Source organism: Podarcis filfolensis (assembly GCF_964270895.1).
Source record: "Podarcis filfolensis genome assembly, chromosome: 3".
Classification (NCBI taxonomy): domain Eukaryota; kingdom Metazoa; phylum Chordata; class Lepidosauria; order Squamata; family Lacertidae; genus Podarcis; species Podarcis filfolensis.
The window spans coordinates 58,688,333-58,710,446 of record NC_139606.1 but is presented as its reverse complement, the minus strand read 5'-3'; the positions used below and the strand labels follow the sequence as shown (position 1 = coordinate 58,710,446).

The 22,114-nt window shown below is 40.6% G+C and overlaps 1 protein-coding gene across 13 annotated transcripts in view; it reads right to left on the bottom strand.

Annotated features, from left to right (window-relative positions):
- LAMA2 (laminin subunit alpha 2) overlaps positions 1-22,114 on the bottom strand; it is a 359,840-nt gene that overhangs the window by 105,066 nt on the left and 232,660 nt on the right. For all 13 annotated transcript variants that reach the window (XM_083607541.1, XM_083607530.1, XM_083607532.1 and 10 more), the window contains 7 exons: positions 20,811-21,047; positions 18,094-18,237; positions 10,712-10,891; positions 9,380-9,568; positions 9,152-9,285; positions 5,384-5,501; positions 75-209 (listed from right to left, as the gene is read on the bottom strand). In XM_083607541.1, the coding sequence (XP_083463667.1) occupies positions 75-209; positions 5,384-5,501; positions 9,152-9,285; positions 9,380-9,568; positions 10,712-10,891; positions 18,094-18,237; positions 20,811-21,047 (1,137 nt within the window). The remainder of the gene's footprint in view (positions 1-74; positions 210-5,383; positions 5,502-9,151; positions 9,286-9,379; positions 9,569-10,711; positions 10,892-18,093; positions 18,238-20,810; positions 21,048-22,114) is intronic.

Below are 22,114 nucleotides of genomic sequence, written 5' to 3'. Positions count from 1 at the left end.
TTATGGTGCAAAAGAACTCTGCACAAAGACAAAATAATTTGATAAACAGTCTAGGCAAAGCATAATTGTTGTACCTGACATATTGAGGTCTCAGGATCACACATGTCACTATGGCCATGGCACTGACACGGAACACAGGCACCAAACGCCGGTCCTGGTCTTCTGCCAGCAGATGTGGAAGGAAGTCTATAGAAACCTGGGGAGCATGTCTGCAAGAAAACACAGTGAGGAAACCAAATGCCATTATATTGTGGCTTGGATAGGAAGGATTGGATAAGACTGCAGACACATCTCCATTCCCACTAGCTTTGACAGGCAACCTGCTCTTCATCATTCCAACTGCATGCTTCAAGCTGTTTTACAAACAATGCACACTACACTTTAGAAGTAACAGAACCAATCCTAATTGAAAACTCTGCTGCCACATCCCTTGGGTTGCAAAGCAACACTACTAGGCTTTTCATATTACAGCTAGAGAAACCTTTCATTTAGATGCTCCCTCCTTGTACATCATGTATTTCTCCCTCTGTTTCCTAAGAAAGAGAACTCTCTCTCTGTGTACAAACACACACACACACACACACACACACACACACACACCACTGGCTGTGCAAAGTGAGCAAAAGTACTCTGTATTCACGTTGTCCTTGCTGTGTTTTTCTGAGATGACAAGCTAATATCTGCCTACATGCGGGCTGATAGATAACAAGCAAATGCCCAGTGATACTCAGCAAAATATGTCTTCATGGCTACATTATTTATACCTGTATAATTTAAAGACCATAAAAATAAAGAATTCAGGAGAATAAAAATGCTACCATGGCCTGAGACCATTAGTCCTTGAAATAAAATTTATCTAGGTCTTGTACATTTTCTTCACCCAGCAGTAAAAATCAGCAAGCATGCTGAAAATTCCCATCAAAGATGACAGATGCAAAAAAAGGGAAGCAATCCTGCATCTTCTGACCCTCCTTTCTTTCCTATTATTCCCTAATGCACCTCATCTTTAACCAGATTGTAAACCTGTGGACAGAGTTTGCCTTTTCAGAGTTCTACAGAACTGCTTTATAAAATAAAAATAGCAACAGTAAATAATGATGATAACAAAAATGGTAGCGTTATAATGCATCTATAGCTCTTCTGAGAAGTACAGAATCTGAAAATCAACAATAAGTTAGGGAAGAGCCTAACTATGAATGCAGAGGTTCAATCCCAGCATCTCCAAGCAGGATTGGTGGTGGGAGGACACTGTCTGAAACCTTGAAGAGCTACTGCTGGGCAATGCAGATCAGACACGGGGAAGCTGAGGCCCTCCAGATACTTCTGGATCCTCTAAACAGCATGGTTATAGAAAGCCCCGAAAAGCCACCGCTAGTCAGAAGAACCAGTGGTGTGCCTCACAAGCAGTTTCCTATGTTCCTGTGTTGCTAGTTGTGTCTTGGGACTCATCACACTTAGAGGGCCTTCACCTTTGAGCTTTCCCAATACTTTGTTTCAGTTATTCTCAGTTTAGGCTTACAGCTTAGCATTTTCATAGCACCAAGACTGATTGGAACATTAAGTTTCCAATGCTATGAACTAATCCTCATTCAGAATGACTGAATACAATGGGACTTGTTTCTGAGTAAACATGCACTCCTGGTGTACAGTATCATGAGACGGTGGCAGAGACATGGCAACTGCTAACTCAGAACTATGGCTGCTGCACTGCTAGCAGAAGCCAGAGTGGCCTGCCTAATTACTGAAACTCACTCACCAGGCATACACCTGCACAGTTTTGCTGAAGTAGTAACTAGGGATGTTGGAGAGTTCAGACAAAAATGGAAACAGGAACAGAAATTGCTGATGTTAGCTTATTTGTCCCATGTCTGGAAAGGAAATCAATGCAGTGAATAAGATCTGTATTCATTGTTTTAGTTGCTTTCATTTCGCAAATGATGCATTATTGATTACCTTTCCCCCTAATTTACACTGTGACACCTTCGCATTGAAATGAATGGGGTGGAGTAACGTAATGTCAACATCATTATGTAAGTTATATAATTATACAAATTACATAATTTCACTACAGCAGATAGCAAGAATAATAACCTAGTTTTTGGAAGAAGATGAACTGCAGTAGAACAGAGACAGTGCTGTGTGCAAGGAATACAGGGCAGAGTGGAAAATGTTGCCTTCCCACAACCTACAGTAAGTAGTAGCCCACATATCTTTAACACAGCATGGTGGCAATGCAGGTAAGCCTGTCAGGTTCATTTAGCAGCGGAGCCAGCAGTCTTCCATGGAACCACCTCATAAACCGACACCAGCACACCTCTATCCCTCCTGCCACAGTTCTGCAACTTTAAAAAAAATCTATTCTTACTTTAAAAAACTAAACAAATGAAGAAATAACCATGTTCTTTAAAAAAGGGGAGACAGCTTCTCTGAAGCATGGCAGGTTGGTGAAAGTGCTTGTTCAGCTATTATTTGAATAGCTGGAGTGTATGTTCCTCGTATAAATTACAAAACACATATGGTCCAGCTCATATGGTCAGTGAAAAATATACTATAAGCCCTCCACAAGTAGCATGGGCTTTCTACATTATTTCTATTGATCCTGTAGAACAATATAGTTCAGGATGCATTTGGCAAAAAGAACTAGAATCATTATAAAGGTTAAAATGGACATGCAGTCTAAAGTGTGACAGAAGTCTCACGCATGCACTTCTGCTCCATTCCTGAGGCATTTCAGGACAGAGTTCGTGCACTGAAAAACTATTTCCAGCAGACTTGGGGCCAAACTACATAGATCACAAAGATCTGCAAGGAGCCAGCCAGCCTTCCTTCCTTCCTTCCTTCCTTCTTTCCTTCCTGCCTGCCTGCCTGCCTGCCTGCAGTATGGGGTTGGGACTCTGTCTGGATCAGGATCCCAGCTCTGTAGTGGTGGGGTAGTTTTTTAACCCTTTGTCCTCCACTCTTGGCTGAATCTACTTTAGGTCCCCTGCACCTATATTCTGCAATGCCAAAAAAGTCCTGTTCATATCATGTCTACAACAGGGGTTGTAGACAAAGCATTCAAGGTCCCTTAACCCCACACACCAAGATCCTGATTAAAGCTTGTGCCCCGGCAATTTGTCAAATAAACAACCCCACACTGAAAGGAGCAGCTATATGACTAACATCACATGTTTTTGGCCCTTTGGCTGATGGAAGGAGTTTCAATTCACATTCCCTACATTAACTTAAGTCTTGTTCATTTCATTGGACTTCAATTGATTTCAGCATGTTCAAGTCTGGATTCAACCCATTACTTTTAAAGGATTCAGCACATCATTTAAGATCTTTTACATTCACTTTGGATTTGGAAGATTTGGAATGTTAAAGCTGCCAACTGAACATACCTTCTGCTCATTTGGCATCATCAAGGTTTGGGGAAAATTCTAATTGAGATGAATAGTAACACATGAAGAATTTGTTCTTCACTATATATTCCTGAATTCTGTGAACTGTAGTTATCAAAAAAAAGCACCATAATAGAATGTTTTAAAAGTGCCAGTAACTTTAGAAATTATATCCTTGACATCGGATATGAATAAATAACCAATATGACAGTTCTTCGAATAACAATAAAATCTTTCCTGTTTCATCTGATATGCTATTTATATTCCTCTGTGAAATAATTTCAGAGAGGGAAATGTGAGCAAAATATGAATAACCTGAGCATATAATAATATTTCTCAGTTGATAAGGTGCACATAGTGTTTTTTGTTTTTTTTAAGAAAATCACAGTTGTACTTTGGATGTATGATGTAAAGGTTTTCAAGTCGCTGTCATCTTTAAATTCCATTCTAACAACTTTGATATGCACATTATGTATACAACTACGTAATAACAAAATTAAAGAACACAAGTGCCAATCTCAATGAAAAAGCAGGAAAGCAAAATCACAAAGAACTGCAATACAAAGTTGGTGCACTAATAGTATGCTCGATGACTGCTTAGCATAGTCTTTACAGCCCAGTCCAGTTTTGTTTATATTCATTCCAATTTATTGACCCACCCATTTATTGAGCACCCACCCATTTTATTAGAGCACCCACGTATTTTATTAGAGCACCCACTTACTAACCTAGTTAAATCCTCAAAGTTCTGTCTGGATTGTCTCCTGCTGCACATTATGAAAATACCATTGGTCTGGAATTGTGACAGCAGATTCACAAGAACATAAGGATCACCTGGCATAATTAGACTAAATCCAATTTAATCTAGCGTTATGGGTCAAATCCAACTTAGTTATACCCAGAGTAGGCCTATGGAAATCAGTGGATGAGACTAACTTCAATGGGTCTATTCAGGGTGCAAACTGGATGTCATAAAGGTACATGCATGATCAAACCTCCTGACTCTTCTCTAAAGTTTAAAAGCAGCCATAGGGATGTAGGGCTAAATGGGATTGGGTCCAGAGCACGGGGTATATGTGTGTGTGTTAATACTCTGTGCCCTTTTTCAATCAAAATAATGTCCTCCAAAGCTGCTCTTTGTCCTGCAGATGGAAGCAGGTATTCTATATTAAAATGGGTGTGTGTGTGTGACGTGGCAGTGCACCTCTGAAAGTGTGCGTGTTTACAACGCCCCCCAACACACACACAAACTCCACACCACACCACACAACGCCACGCCATGCCACAGCACACCGTGCTTTGGTAGAACTGTATGTATGGCTGTATCAAGATTATTTGCATGGTCCTGATGCACAGAATATAGAGGGGTGGATGAAGATACAGATGAGCTGAAGGAAGAGAAAGCTGTAACAAACTGTGTAAGCTCCAGTTCTGGAACAAATTCTGGAACTTCATCAAGTTAAACTGGAATTCAGGAAAATAAAAACACAGGAAGAAACTGGAAGAAACAATAACAGGGACAGGGAACCTGTGCTCTGTCCACGCCCAAATGTTGTTGGACTACAGCCCCCATCATCCATTACCTCTAGCCATGCTGACAGGGGCTGATTGGAGTTGGAGTCCAACAACATCCATAGGCCTACGTTTCCCACTCCTTTCATAAAGGAATGGAATGCTGCATGGGAGCTGACTTGGGCCCCAGGTTATGGGTGCCCAGTGCGTGTGACGTCATGGCATCATGAAATCATGTGCAACCTCTGGTCTTGGGTTCAGAGGTCTCAGAAGGCTTCAGACAGCATCTCCAAGGCCTTGCAAGACCTCAGAAGTTGGGGGGCCCCCTGAGGTGTGGGTGCTGAATACCCACAACAATTTTTGTGTGTGCGTTCTGGCACCCAGAGCCTCCTATAGTTGGTGCCCCTGGAATGGTGGAAACCTTATTCATCTCATCACTACTGATAAAGTGGATACAATATAGACACATAGTGAAAGAGTTACTCTACCTCACAAGACAAGCCAAAATAACCCAAAGGGCACTCGCATTTCTCAATCAGTTGTGCACGAGGCGTCCTTCCTGACACATTTCCTTCCTCTGCAACTTCCATGGAGATCTCAGAAATTCTGGCAGAAGGGTGGAGAAAAAATTAAAACTAGCTAATGAATCTCTTCAGCATTGGTTTGGCTTTAGTTGATACACAACATTGACTATAGCTACTTTTTCCTCAGCCTCTTGGCATCATTCATATAAGAAAAAAACACACCACACATTTATTTTTGTCTGTCTCAAAGGAAGATCAAAGCTAGCACCATTTTTAACATCGTTTATAGCCGCGATTAGTCTGCACCAAGGGAACTAATGTAAAGTATACTTGCGCATTCGCCTTCAGTGTTGTTTTGTTTTAATTTTAGAGCCAAAATAACAAGAGCTCGGCAAACAAAATGAAACTTACAGGATGTGCAACACACTTCAAAGACACTGCCGACTTGCCTTTCCAAGACTGTTTTTAAGATCTGCAGCCAGAATCTAGAATTTTGTCAGAATATCATGAAGAAACTCCAAACAGATGCTCCAACACACTTTTCATGCCATGTAAGATTTTTCCCCCCTATTTTTTTTTTAGAGACAGCAAACACATTGTTGAGTCTTCTCCACGTCACCTCATTAGATTATACCTTCCTTATGAAGGATGCTGCTGTGCATGTATGTGTGGTGCGCGCACACACGTACATGTGTGTGTATGAGTATGCATGGGTTTAAAGCAGGAGTGGGGAGGCAGTGGGGCAGATGAGATGTGGTGGATGTTTATACTACATAAAACACTTTGGAAGGGAGTAAGTCACAGAAAGATCAGAAAATAAATGGAGGGGGGGGTGTTCCTACACATTCAGTGCCTGACTGGTGACTTACCTAGCAATTTCTGTACTTTCGTTACAACAAACGTTGCCATTTTGGAGCCAGTAGAATTGGTCCATGTGCCATAAAAACAGGGTGCTAAGAGACAGAAGCAGCTAAAACAGAAAGCAGCTAACTACATACTTGAGTTCCAAAACAAAAACAAATCACCTGTGGCATGTTAGAAAGCTCATGACAAGTGAGGGTTGGCTGCTACCTAGAGTCCACTTAAAGGATTTTAAACACAGATACCCAGTTTATATTAGAAATTCTGAAAAAAAAGACTAAAATGGAGCAAACAGTTCCAGTTCAAGTAAATAGAGTGTCCTTGTCCACTTTTCTTGAAAAAGGAAAACAGCCACATAATGGAAGAAATGTTTCAATTTTGAGCAGTCTGGGAATCTGGGAACAATCATATTAACACAGCAGAAGAAAAATGTTTGGCTTTATGTTTTTTAATGGCAGCCTCTGAATCACTTGTTGTAATAGCGTCACTTTCATGCAGAAACATGATTAGTGTTGTGGCTAAATTACATAGCTAATATAGAGTTACCACTGGAATTAAGCTATTTTTACACTTGAACCTACTGTCAGTGTAAGGTCTCTCTATATTATTTTGCTGCAATGTCTCTGTGATCTGCAGTGCTGCATTTGCAAACATGTCAGACAACTCCCCCTTTTAAAATATGTGCCAGAATTAAGGAATCAGTTCCCAAAGACTCATAGGAAAAGCCTGACTTCATTGAAGCTAATAATGGCCCTCTTAGCTGCCCCAATTCTCCTTGCCCCTGGTATGCCCTGTACCCTTTGCAGTTTGGAATCATAGGTACATAGTGCCGCTGGATCTGCAAACTTCTTAATGAACTGCTAAACTACCAGCCTTCTGGTAGGGGCAAGAAAGAGGCAAGAAACTAGAGAGCACTTGCTTTGCATTGGGATGGAGTTTGTCAAGGGTGAGGAAGATGCAATGAATTTTCCCCCATTCTATAACTGTGATTCGTCCCCTTCCCTCATGTTTCAGAGCAGTACTTTGGACCCCTTTTTCTTATGCCTTACCCTCAGAAAAGAATTGTCCAAAATGATTAAATTAAAGATTGTGTTGGCAAAAAGTAGTGAACAATTGTTTACTCTTTAATACACTTTGAAAAACTAAATGACATTGTGAATAATCAGCAAGGTGCATTACGCAACCCCTGCCCCCAACAAAAGGATTGTTTTGGTAATAGAATCATTTCAATAAAATTACCAAATTTACAAGAGATAGGTGTACCAGTGTTCCATAAAGGTAGGGTATTCAAGTCACCTAAAGGCAACTTGCATCATTATTTAACATTGAGTTGGTTCCTATGATCAATAGCTAGAGAACAACTGCTCAAGCAAGCAAGCAACTCATGTGAGCAGCAAACTCCAGTAACATTACGGCTCCTCTTCTATGAACTGGAAAATGTGTGTGGGCAGTGAGTCGGTGGCTGATCTGCAGAACTCAGTCATTTGTTAAAATTTAGAGCAACCGGGAAACTGACATGTTCTGCAGTGCAGTTTATTATGATGCACGCTCACACAGACACTCATAGTGCTCAGTTGGGTTTACGTCAAGACAAGCATCATGCCTTGGCTTAGCCCTAGGATAGTTGTAGCCAGGATTTAGTTCAAGGGCAGATAAATGAGGATCAGAAAGGAAACAGACACGATCATAGATAGGCATGTAGTCAGACACTGGATTAGGCAGGCAAGGATCAAAGGTCCCAGGGTCAATAAGACATGGTTATAGGTGTGGGGTGGTGGTGGTAGTACTAGATATGGCAGATGGGAAGAAAGGAAAAAACAACAACACAGAGGCAAGTGCAAAATCATAACAGGGCAGAACATTGAGTTCCAAGGCAGCAATAGAGTTAAAGGGTCCAGAAGCAGATGCAAAGCAGAAATCAGGGGAAGCTAACAAAGCGTAGTCACAGTAAACAAATATGACTCAAACCAATAAGCTGGCTTCAATGGGCTTGGTGTACTGATTGGTGTGGGGGGGTCAGCTGATTCTCTTCAAGCTGGAAGGTCATGTGATTCTTTTCAGGCAACCTACTGGGCACTTTTCCCCCTAAAACAGGCAAAGGAGAAGCGTAGGTTGCCTGGCTTCCTGAGGATCTTGAGACTATAGGTGCTGCACTCGCTGATTTGAATGCCCAGCCTTGGGGCTTTAGAGAAAGTGTGTGGAGAATTGCAGCCAAATTGACTTTGTAATGTGAACAATTCTTCTAATTCTCCTACCTAGTCTATCCCTGGACTAGTGCAAGGCTAGCCATTGAATTTCATGGCTGAGTGAGGAGTTGAAAATGGGCACCTGCAGCTTAAAACTGACACACTATTACACCATACTGGCCTTGAGACATCCATGTTGGCTAATAGTGACCCCCTGAAGGGATTTGGTCCCACTACTCAAAACGTAACCCTCTTCTACTTTCTGCAATTAGTTACTGGCTGGCAACTTTTTAGTTAGCAGATTTAAAATGGGTTGTTGTGTACCCTCATTCTCTTGGATTCTCTTTTACTGAATATAGTTGCTCTCAGTGCTTAATTTCAAGGATGAGAGGTTCTGCCATTTAAGCCATATGGAGATTTATATTAAAAAGGTAGTTTATTGGCCTAGTCCAACACAGGTTCTCTTCAGCCTACTGACACCAATGGTGCAAGATGGAGATAATACTGTGTGAGACTGTACATTAGAAGAGACTAGCTTAATCAGACCAAATGGAAGCTGGACCTGAGGGCAACAACTGGTGGCTTGTGCCTTTCCTGTGAAAATGAATCCCCTCTGAAAATTACCTGGAGATTGATAACAGATGCTGAGGTTATAAATATTGATTGCATCATGCAAAATGGTTACCTGCTTTGCCTCATGAAGCTGCCATGGGTAGCCTTAATGAGTATGTAATGAATGTTGTACAAAACATCCATGAAGTCCTCACGGGTCACAGTCCTACTGACCCTTGGGTCGTCACTGTGATATTTCCACTCATGCTGAAAGGGAAACAACATCAACGCCTCAAATGATTTAACTGTTTCCAAAGTGCCAGTGACACAGCTTCTTGAACAGGTTGGATTGAAAAATTACCTCTGTCATTTCTATCTCATGTCTTGTCAATTGACCGTTCAGAGGAGCAGCTACGTGCCTGACAATAATCCTCGTATGGGTGGGAAGCCCACCTCTGATTATGACCTGTGGGTTGTAGGTTGCAAAGCCAGTCTCTTCTCGTGCTTCAAAGAAGATTGCATATTTCAGCTTTCCCCCATAAGCTGTCAACTAACAAAGAAAATAAAATCCATATAAACATTGACTGGAAACCAACACCATATGCAGTTATTATTATTATTTTAAAAAATCAGAAGAACATACATATTAAAATAATGATCTTTTTTTCAATGAGACTAAAGGTCTGGAAGCATTATTTTGTGGATCTAAACATTATGTAGCTGTAGGTGAATGTATTTTTCCAATATGTTTAAAATGTTTTTGAGCTCTTCAGTTAGCAAAAACCTAATCAGTTCACTTCTGTGTTGTGTACTCCACATAACAGACCCACAAAATGACTTAAGATGAACCTGCTAAGCCCAATTCCCCATGTCCATTTTAGGAAACAGTCTCAGCCATTTTTGTATGGTGACGTGAAAAACAAATTTCTTGTTTTTCACAACACTCTTATTTTTCCTGTAGCAGGCTAACAAGTCAATCCCTCTAGAATTTGAAATGAAACAAAGCAAAACACAGCAGCCTACATCAAGATAACCTAAAGCACATTCCAACATGGTGGCTGTTGTGGGAGCTTTTTCTACTACACTTCCCAAGTGCACCGCTCTGTATCTCAGTATAGCTGGAGGGTTAGGGTCAACTAGAAAGAGACTGTGTTTCTTTCTGGATAATCCCAAATTGATCAAGGTCAGCTATAGCTATAGGCTATGAACAGAATTTTGTACTTAAGAGTATTGTATTGTAATGATTTCCTCAGTACTCAGATGGCTGTGCCTCAGCATACCCCGAACTGCAAATGTTATTAAAGAGTGTTTTTCCAGTATTCCAACAGAGCTTGCCTCTATCTGGGATGAGAAGAGCAAATAAGGAGAGTTCTGCCAGTTTTATTTTATTTAATAAATGCAATATATACTAGCTTAGTTGAGAGTTGTTTTTCTGTATAAACAATAAAATAATGTTCAGAAAGATTCTTTTGGCTATTTGGGGGTGGGAACCCAATGGTTTTTCATGAAGATTAAAAAAAAAACTTTTGCAAATCTTAGGGTTCTCCCAAGACTGCCTATTTAGCTACAAAAGGACCACCAGGTAAACAATTGTGACTGTTATATGATAAATTCAGTTCATCTTACCCTTCCTAAGGAAACAAAATGTAAAATCGGCAAAGTATCAGCTCCAATAATAATTGATTCCCTTTACCTTCCGTCCTTCAAACTGTTTTGGAAGTCTCCAGTAAAATGGTTCCGAGCGTAACTCTTGAGTGACCAAGTCGATATTTGCAATTGTCTCTGGGTATTGGTATATAATCCCTTGGACAGTTTGCTGCTTGACATTTTCATCAACAAGAGGAAGAATGACTTGATCTGGTTTCAGAGTCAGCTATAGTAATTAAAAGATTAGACAAATGTAAGATTTTATTCTTCTTTCTGGACAAACAATATTAATTTGTGAATTATCTAAAGATTTAAATATTTTATCAAAAAAGCAAGATAACAATAAAATATACACTGGAATATGCATAGTAAAACATTGAATAGTACATACTTAGAGACATCCTACAGACTATTTTGGCTGCGAGTCCTGAAAGACCTGCTCTTTGCCTTGCAGGCCTTTCCCCACCTGGCCTGGGAGGACAGGGCCCTGATTGGCTTCAGCTGCAGAAGCTGAGGCAGCTGATCAGACTCTTGGGCTGGGTTGTTGTTGCGGGGCTGGGTTGTTGCAAGAAGGCGTTGCTGCAGTTGACTTTTTGTATCTGTATTTTAGATCTTGTTGTGATTTACGTGGAAATTGTTAGTTTGGTTGTGCATGTTTTAATATTTATTGTTTAATTTAATATTTATTGTTTATGACTACTTTTGTTATGTTATAGTTATGTATTTTTTCATGTTATTAGCTGCCTTGAGCATGGTTTGAAATATGAAAATATGTATGTATGTATGTATGTATGTATGCATGTATGTATGTATGTATTAAAAGACTTAATGGCATTCACCTTTGTATTATTCAGGCAAATGTGAATTAAACATAACAAACTCTGCATAGTGCTCTATGGTTTGTTTACTATCTTTGCACCAGATGTATTGTGTAAGTTTAGCAACTGTTGCTGTTTTCCATACTTCAGGTCACAATCCTATTAAACAATGTAAAGGGCTATCAGATTTAGGGCAAGCCCTGGGGGAATGGCAAATATGACACTACCACAAAAGAGTCAGAAGTACAGAGCCATTGGAACAACGAAATCAAGTAAAGTCATGGTTGGGATTTGGGTAGCACAGGGAAGGAGCATGCTTACACTAAATCCTATAATGTGGTTGTCAAGGGCAGAGGGATAGTCAGTCTATGCAGGAGCCAGACTCCTTTTGTATTTTCTGGTTGACTGTATTTCTCCTTCCCTACTAGGCTGAGCACTGGCTATAGTGGTCCTGGAGAAATGTGAATGTAGGATTGCTTTGACTGATGGAGATGCACAGGCCAGAGAAAATGCCTGGGTTGGATGAATGTAGATATTAGACCTCATTTAGCCTATATATAACTTAAGAGAGTCTCAGGTTTCACATCAAAAATCTATTGCTTGTGCAAGACCTCATGTGACATTTCTTAGTTTGCAATCTCATCTTGACCCAGTTTTTTAATTTTGAAAAAGTTTTTAAAAATAAAAATAAAACAGGTAGGTTTTTTGAAAATGGCAAAAACATGCCAGACAAACTTACAGAAATCAAAGAAATCTGAAAGTATATCACAATAATTAATTTCTCACATACAAAGAGAAATTGTGTAGAATACTAAACAAGTACGAGGGGAGAATCTGAAACTACACAGAATTGCACAGATGCTAAAGATGCAGATACGGCAATTAAATTAAGAAAAGAAAACCATCCTTGAAAACATCAGTCTCTTTGTGGAACTTCACAAAATTCCTGTCTAGCAAAGAAGAAGGGATGAGGCCCTGAACTGACATTATTATTTTTCTACTGTATCTGTAGCAGTATGACAGCACATTTCTTTGAAGTGCTAATGCCAAAATGAAGTGTCTGATTTCACTCTGGAGGTGTTCCCAGCTCTCATGCATTAGACATGCTAATCAGCAAGAAACTGGTTAATGCACAAAGTATTTGAAATGTACGCCTCAGTGTCATGGTACCGGTGTATAAGAGGGTTTTGCCAGTTGCACTCAATCTGTTCTAAAATAGATGGGAAGAGTTACAAGTTTTTAATGTTCAGAAAGAAAGAGACTGCAGTGTGAAGCTGCAAGCCTCATTTGATATGAGAATTCAAAGAGGGATAATTGATCATTAGGGAAATATTAAATCAGTATTTTAAATCAGGTGCACCTGCACCTTCCAAAGGGAGTGGTTGCAGGAGAGGTGATGCTTTGATTAACTTAGGCTTCAGTCCTATGCCTATTTACCTAGGAGTAAGCCCCACTTCTGCTACAATGCAATCCTATGCATGTTTACTCGGCTCTGCTCAACACACTTGGACTTACTTCAAAGTCAACATGCATAGGTTTGCTTTGTCTATATTTAATGTTTACTGACTCTGTTTTATTCTCCTCCCAGGCCACAATCGATAAATGAAATTGGACCATACCTGACTATAAAAGGTCTCCCTTTCAAGGAATGCATAATTCCTTATCAAAGGTATCTCCTTTCAAGGAATGGCAGAAGGCCAGTTGATAAATATATGTACTGTACTTCACTTTATTTTTTATCACTTGATTAGTCAACAAATGGTGTCTTGTAGCTAAATGTGTGAACAAACCCCAATTAACCGAATAGGATGACATTTGTGGAGGTGATATGTGAAAGTTCTGTATCTGGTGTTTGATCTGTAATGGCTCATTCATGTGCAAACCAACACTTAATGGTGCAGTCTTCAGCTGATGTGTGAACCAGCTTGGACTCTTCAACAACTTGTCACACACAGCACAGTACTGACCTTTTTTGGGGGTCTCCCCCTCTAGTACTCAGTCTATTTGAAAATCTTGATGTGAGTTCTATGAAAGGTTCTGATCAGTACAGAAGCAAGATGGAACATGAATTTTAAAAGCTTAAATTTCCATATAGTGCAAAGGTAACGGTATAATAAGTGTCCCAAATCTTTCCCTACAGATTTTGCATTCCATGTACAGTCAAGAAAAATGTGGATAAAGCCATTAAGCTACCGAAGTTGCATCATCTATGATTTTATGTTTCTGGAATTCCACTGTCCCTCTTTCTTCCATTGCCTTTTAAAAACAAAACTGTAGCGTGGGAAGGGGAAAAGCAGGGAAAGGTGATCCCCCAAATATATTTCTTTATCTCCATGTCTGACAAAGAAAGTATGTTTCACATGGCTCCTCAGTTTCTCAGGCTAAAAGTAGAAATTGCCTGTTTCCGAATCTTAATATTTGACAATTGCTGAACTATTTTGAATGATTGCATGGATATTTTTTACCTTTATCAACAACAAAAGTCTTAAAAGGTGGATTTTTACTGCAGCTGGCAGGGGTAAGCTAACACATAATCCCCTCTCTGCTAGCCTTTGTCAGCAGGAAGAGAATCTCCAGCTGAGAGACAGGACCACTGCCACACTAGAGGTTCCAGCTTCACCCTGGTACCTGTTAAGTTGTGGGTGAACGTATCAGACGACACAGCGATTCTTCAAACAGCTCTTCTTTATTCAGAGGCCACAACAGAACTGAACTGAAGGGCTCAGTCAGCCTGCTTATATAGAGCTCCAGTACAACGTTACTGTAGCAACTTTCTAAAACTATCCAATCACTGAACGTCACTTTCGATCCTTCATTTGCATAACTATCTACAGTATCCCTCCAATCACTGAACGTCACTTTCGATCCTTCATTTGCATAACTATCTACAGTATCCCCCTGCTGGCCCAGGGTGAGAACTTCAGTACATAACAGTACCACTGGCAGTTTTCCTTCCAGCAGAAAGGACCAACGCAGATATGTTGTTTGAAAAGCCACATGATAGTGTGGTACCCAGGAATTGACACAATGTTCTAAATGACGTTTAAACAGTGCAGCATTATAATTTCTGATAGTCAGACATACTGAATCAGTGCATCTGACATCTGTAAACCACATGGGGATTATGCTAATCCACATGTTGATATCTTCTGGTCCATAGGATCAATGTAGGTGGACAGCAGAACTGTGGGGGGGGGGGACAGCAACAATAGCACCAAACTGTACCCTATTTGTTCTCTCTTTTCTCCCATCTTTTCACTAAGTGCTACAGTGAGTGGGGAAGTGCCTTTGTCTTGGATACATTGGTTTAGTGATGACAATTTAATGCTCTTTTTTTGAAGTCACAGAATCACACTGTTGATTGACATGCATTATGCGACAGTGCCCCAAAATCCTTCTAAGTAGCCAATTATTCCCTTCTTGTGCAAATTATACATTTTGTCAAAGCACTGGCAAATGTTTCTTAATACTGAAATCAGCCTTAAAAGCAGAAGAAACTTGCCGGTTCCTAAGGCAGGAAATCTTTCTACATTTTGATCACAAGGGACATCCCACTGAAGAAGGTATGTCAACACCTAAAGTACTGGAAGGGGTTTTCAAAATTATTTGGCAGTGCTGACTGGAGCTGATGGGAGTTGCAGCCCAAAACATTTGCAGGGCACGAAGTTGGGGGAGGCTGGAAGAAAGTTCCGGGGTGGCGCCATCGGCAATGGCGGACTCCCTCTGAATTGGAGGGACCAGCTCCGCATGAAACGGGTCTTTTCCGCTGCAGCGAAGCAGGGACCCTTTTGGAAATCACAGGCGGATGAAGCCTGTGACCGTGGGACTCGGCGGGCACCCTTAGCGCCCCCCCAACCCGCAAAGGAACCCACTAACGGGCTCCGAAGCGACGAGGGGGAAGCGGCGCGGTGCTGTGAGTCAATTGCTTTTTCTGCGGAGCGAAGCCGCATAGCCGTGGCCGGAGAGCGCTGCCTTTTTCCTGGGACAATTTGGCATCTAAAATAACCACCCGTGAGTACTGAAACATTGAACATTTGGACCTTAATTAAGAACTGTCGAAATAGAAAGGAATTTGGACTTAAAATTTACCCTAATTTGGTACTGAAACGGGAAGGTCTAAACAGGAAGTCAGCCTTCCATTTCCTTGTAGCCAGAACAAAGCAAAGACAACGTAAACTAGAGCTTTGAAAATCACTTTCAAAGGATTGGTTTTCATCATTTAAAATCGCTGAACCCCCCTTTGCCAGCAGGAGAAGAAGGGGGATCTTTTTTTGGGCTGTTTAAACCTGCAGAAGTGAGTTTAAAGCAAAGTAATTTTCCACCGTCCTGATCCTGGAGCAGGGTGTCAGAATTGACGTTTGAAGCTCATTGACCAGAAACAAATGTTTCTGACAGATAGTTAAAAGAAGAGAAACATAGTGATTCCATTGTTTCCTTTCGCATTTTAAAAGGACAAATATGGACAAAATATCTTAAAAAAGAAACTTTGTTGCTATTGTTTTCAAAAGAAAGAACAACCAGAAGTTTTTCCCCTAGAGGGGGACTGTGAAATTGTAACCAATTCCTGGGAGCTTGCAGCTGCCTCAGATTACAACCGTGGGAAAGGATTTGTGACCTTGCAGGACAATGTCTTCAGAAGCACTGTTGGGTGCTCTCTGTAAAATAAATGCCCTATTGGATCAGTTAAGTCAGAAGACGGATTTGATGACTAATGTGACCAGAACCTTTGAACAGGTAGTGGGAAATTATGTGGAGCCCACTCAGGAACTAAAACAGGAGTGTGCCATGACAGAACAACTGAAAGAAGAGGATGTTGCTGAATTTTGGGCGCCAGAGATGGAGGGAGCTGCGGCCCAGCAGGAACATAAATTTTTGGATTTGACAAATGAACTTGGAAAAAACCAGACTTGGAAAGATAAAGTTTGGTTAGGTTTGGAAATGGGGGGCTGGACAGACCCCCCTACACAGGGAGATTTGGACTTTTCGAGTCTTGCAATGGGCCGTCAGATGTCTGGAGCTGTGGGGGCTCTCAATTTTGGAGGGAATCTGGAACATGTTTTTAAATATCATATGGAGTCCAGTCTGGACTATGGAAAAGGGGCTGATCTGTTGAAAAGGGTCCAAAACATTACCAAGCTGGAGTTCCCACGAATGTTCCAACTCTACAGTGCTATGCTATGAAAGGAAAATATGAAGAAGAGCTGCGGAAGGGACATGGAAGAGACTTGAGGGCCTCGGATATAAGATTACCAGGTTAAATGTGCTGGATTAATAGGATAAAAAGGACTGACAAAACCCGGGACCAGGAGAAAGGGACGCTGGATGAAGATTGGATTGTTTTTTCTTTTTTTTTAGCATTAGGATTGTTCTATAAAATTGATGAATGTTAGAAAAATGTTGAAATGAAATTACTTGGCTCTTGTAAAAATGTCTAAAGAATTAAGTAAGTATGTTATGGGTAGGAGAAGTTGGTAAAAATAAGATTTAAGTTTTAAACTTTAAGGTTTTCTATAAGATAAGATGAAAATAGATTAAGGTAATGTAATGATAGAATATTATGAATTAAGGGAAGGATTTGCTGCGATTATTATTAATCAGGAAACAAGAAAAGGGAGGAGGAGGAGATCAAAGAAAGAAGGTATTGAAAGTGGAGAATTTGAGAATGATGGTCTTATTTTTTTTCTTTTTTTCTTTTTTTTCTTTTTCTGTCTTGTTTTTTCTTTGTGTGTGTATAATTTTAATCCCCCCCCAATAAATATCATTTAAAAAAGAAAGAAAGAAAGTTATATTCAAGGACACAAACAAGACAAAATGTATAATATATACAAGTGCCAGAAGATAATAACTGGCTAGGTGATAGCACTACTTAGAAATTTGGCACCCGATGCAAGCCCTGCTGAGATTTGTTCCACTCTGAGCTCCCGGGTGCAAACCCTGCTTCCTTTGCAAACACAGCCTGACTTTTAAAACACATGCTCAAACGATGACTAAAGAGAAACAGTGCTTCTTTCTGTAGGATTTGCAGCCATCACTCTACCACTGACAGCCATCCATCTCCAAGGCAGTGGTGGAGCTGAAACTAAATACAAGATAGGATGCCATACCATATCAATATTGCTTAAAGAACATGTCTGTTAAAGGTATGTTTCTTACTTGTTTTAATTTCCTGGTATTTTGGAGCTTAAGTGGACATGGAAAACCCTGGAACTTATTAAACTGCAAGGTCCCCCCCCCCCGTGTTAATGGAATATATTAGCAATCCATTATTCTGGGTAGAAATGAAAACCTCTGATTTTCCTCAGAGCTTTGCATTTGAAAAACAAAGCTCTGAAGTGCTACGTTTTCTCATGGAACCATTTTCCTTGGTTGATTACATCACCTTTCTTCAGGGTTTTAATAGCTTTGCTCTGAGGCCTGACACCTATTGTGAATGTTTTGACCCTGATTGCCTACTGGAACATGGCCTTCTACCCATTTCTCATAAGTGCACAATGAAAAACACTGCTTAAATGTTTCCCTACACTTTCTAGTTCCATCTCTGTCTTGGACTAAAAGACACCAGCAGGAAACAACATTATTGCATTACATGGCTCAGCAGCGCCTTACTCACCCACATGCGGACCAGCCCCTTTGCCTCGCTGCACTGTGATGTCAAGCCAAAACAGTAGCAGCTGCTGCAGCCAAGTGGGTTTCTGGCAGAGAGTCCAAACCTGCCAGGTTTGCACCTGTCACAGTAGACACCCTCCACATTGACCTATTGTAGAAAGAGGGAAACACTTTAGAGACAACAGCTCCTTTTCACACATCAAAACACTCGCACACTGTGTGGGTCTTACAGCAAGTAGTTATCACAGTTAGATTCTTTAAGATATATATTGACTTGGACAAACGGTAGTATGACGACCTGGAGATAAACACGCTGACGTCTGCAGAATACATTGCAACTGTACAAAACTTCAGAAACTTACTTGCCTGCTATCCTGTATTTAAACATGCATCACTGGGAAGCATGAGAACTGAGTTCTAGATCATAATGGTTCAGCTCCAGAACAAGTTAATATCCAGCAAGGCTCATCACAGGAATACACAGATCTGGTTCATGCTTTCAATTGTAGATCAGTGCAAAACACCCAAATGTGCAAGTTTCCAGACAGGAGATTGTAGACACTACACTCATCTCCTGGTTCTACTGCTACTAAGCCATGGCTTGCCTTAGCATGTCATCTGGTCGCAGGCTGGTGGCTTGTCTCACTTCAGACAAACCATGAGCTACAACCAATGTGCTGCTTCCAGGTAGGCATAATAACGCAAGTATTTTGCCTTCAAACTCTGCTTGTGGGCTTTTCAGAAATATATAGTTGGGTACAGGGGCAAATAGGATTCTAGACTAGATGGACTTTTGGTTTGATCAAGTAGGGCTGCTCTTATGTTCTTCTTTAAGTGTTTTTACACATCATTTAACCATATAAATAAATAGGGCAACGTAATGATCATTTACAATGGGATAGTTACATTAAAGCCAATGAGGCTAAAAGTAAACAAACAGTCAACGAATTGTGCCTTAAGAATGAGAAACAATTGTGAATATATTCCGGCAGTGTTTTAACACAGGTTGACCATGCTGAAGAAAAGTATTAAAGTATTAAAGTTTTCTACAATCCATGACAATTTGTCCTGGCAAGTGTGTGTGTGTGTGTGTGCACGCACACGTACGCATGCACGCACAATTCATTTTAGTGGGTATGATGTTAATTCTATACATCGTTGATTAAGAGAGCAAACCTCAGGGCACCATATACAAGTCAATTAAGACAATGAACTTGGATTTAAGATGATTTTGCAGCCTATTGATCCAGTGCAAGTCAAGATGCTATCATCTCAGGCTCATTATCCTACAACAACAGCAGCTACACAAAGTTGGAATTCCCATGTGCTTTAAGGGCGATTTTCATTACAACGTCCAAAACTGTAGCTGCTACAAATGCTGAGCTCTCAGTGCCACACAGAGAGGGTGGCACCCACTTCTCTCTTTCAAAATTCTAAATGTGTGCCCATTGCACCAAAAAGGTTGGTAACCCCTCTAACTCAATGGCCCTGGTTCAATGGGAATAAAATAGTCAAAGCTAATTTGACCTGTTAATGTTTTGACACTTGAAGCATGGCTAATTTGGATAGGGGCAAGTCTATGTGCCACATTCTGTCAGTCTGAACACGACTTCTGTGTGTTGCACCACTGCAGGTGATCACTAAAGGTGCCTAGCAAAGCTCTCCAGAGCCAGGCTTGGAAAGTAATTTTAAAGGCTCATTTAAACTGGCCTCGAAGATTAGTGATCCTTTACAAGCTCCCCCCCTTCCCCCCCGTTCACTCTGAAATCCAAACTAGAGAAGAATTGTGGGTTTCCCCAGAGGTGGGGAGAAGTCCACTTATTTTTTCTCTCTCCTGCAGCTTCCTAAATCTTTCTCCAAGTAGTTAATTTGAAGTGATCTTAGAAGAGCAAGCCAATCTCTAGTGGCCAATTCTCAGCTATCCCACCTCAGTGCCAACTTTTCTATACATTATTCCATTCCTGCACTTGGTGGGGGTCTGTTTATCCCACTGGCTCCTAGGGGAAAGAAATGTGGAATGGTCTTTTGCTTTGGGACAGGGGCAGGTAGATCCCATGAGGCCAGGGAGGCCAACAACTAAGGAGCTATGAACTCTAGTCACCAGATATAACAGCCCCACTACTGGTCAATTATTGAAGGATGAGAGAAAGGTAGGTCAAGAAACCTAGATCAGGCATAGGCAAACTTGGCCCTCCAGATGTTTTGGGACTACAACTTTCCATCATCCCTAGCTAACAGGACCAGTGGTCAGGGATGGTGGGAATTGCAGTCCCAAAACATCTGGAGGGCTGAGTTTGCCTATGCCTGACCTAGATAGATCATGGATTTCTGTCTTGCTTCCTTCATCCCTTGAATGTATAGCACAAAAAAATGGAGTTCAGGACCTGCTGTTTCAGGATAACTGATGGCCTGTTCTTGCTGGAAACCATGCAGCAAGTCAAGACAAGCAGCCTTGTTCTAATCATGTGCACTCAAGTTCATCAAACACAAGTGTAAAAAAGGCTGCACACTTTATGCCTATTTACTTGGAATTAAAAAACACTGAAATAAATAAGGCTTACTGCTGAGGGGTTCAGGCTGTGAGTGTGTGACCTGGTGGAAGACACTCGCTATTATTTAATCAACAGCTGTCTACCAATTTGAGCCAAATGAAAGATGCTATAGTGGAGAACACTGAGAGACGAAGATAAAATATTTGGTGACTAATATTTCTTCTCTTACCTTGCAGGTGCATTGTCCTGTATGATCAGAACATGAACATTTTTCCATTTCTGAATCACAAGTGTGTGGCTCAGTCCCTGCTGCCAGGCATTCACAGGCAATGCACTGTGGGTAATTGCGATATCCCAGCCTGCATTCAGTACATTTATCCCCAGAGAATTCTGGACGGCAGAAACAGCAGCCAGTGTCAGGGTTGCACTGGAAACTGAGAGATCCAGTTGGACTGCAGTCACAAGCCTAAAGAGAAGAGGAGATGTTCCATAAGAACATTTAATGATTCTATGTTAAAGACTTTCAACTTTAACTGAAGAAAAACAACTCCCTCAAGAACAACTGAAATTATTACCAATTGTCAACATATTTACATCAATAGGCTAGGCAACTATTTTGTGCAGGTAAAGAGTCCACACATATTGGATTCATTTCTTAGGTATTTTGTCACTTGAAGGACATTTTTTTAAAGTACATGGATTGGTATGGGGGTGGGGCTTGTTTGACTCAAAAGGCAGCTGATGAATTTTTAAACAAACAAACAAACAAACAAACAAACAAACAAACAAACAAACAAATGTGGTAGGGTGCTAAAATAAACCTCACAGGATCACAAAGCCTGCACGAAAACTAAGGTCCGATAAATTCCACTAGTGAATCAATGCTTGCACAATGTTTCGGAGCTCTTTGTTTTGGAGAAAGTCTTCAATCAAATCAAAGAAACAACTTTTGCAAACCCGGAAAGGATTCCTTCTGTCCTGGAATCTTTGTCCAGTTTGCAGAGAAGTTGAACAGGCATTTGGGAGTAAGGATCACAATGTTAATTCTGTATTGAACTTACATTTCAAATCTACAATAATGATACGAATCACCTCAGTGCTGATCCTAAATTTGGATACCTTAGATTAATTTAAAACAGCAGTTTGTTACTTTAAGGTTTGGTCTGCTCACATTTGTTATTACTATAGATTGCAACTGTAAAATTCTTTTATGAATGGAAACTAGGAGGGATAAAAATTAACAGAGTCAGCAAAATAATACGTATATTACCCAACCAATATACACTAGAAAATGCTCACTGGTGTTGTTGTGGTACTAGCAGAAATATATTCTATTTGGACACATGCATAAGAGGCATGTTGTATCAAGAATTGTGGCTTATATTAACAGGCAAGAGTACAACAGCAGCCACGGGCACTCTTGTTAAAGATGAAAAAGTAGAGCTGGAAGGCTTTGAAAAAAGTTGCTAGAAATGCAGTAGGTTATGATTCACACCGAAACCCCATCAGAGAGATAATTGGCAACACCTCAAG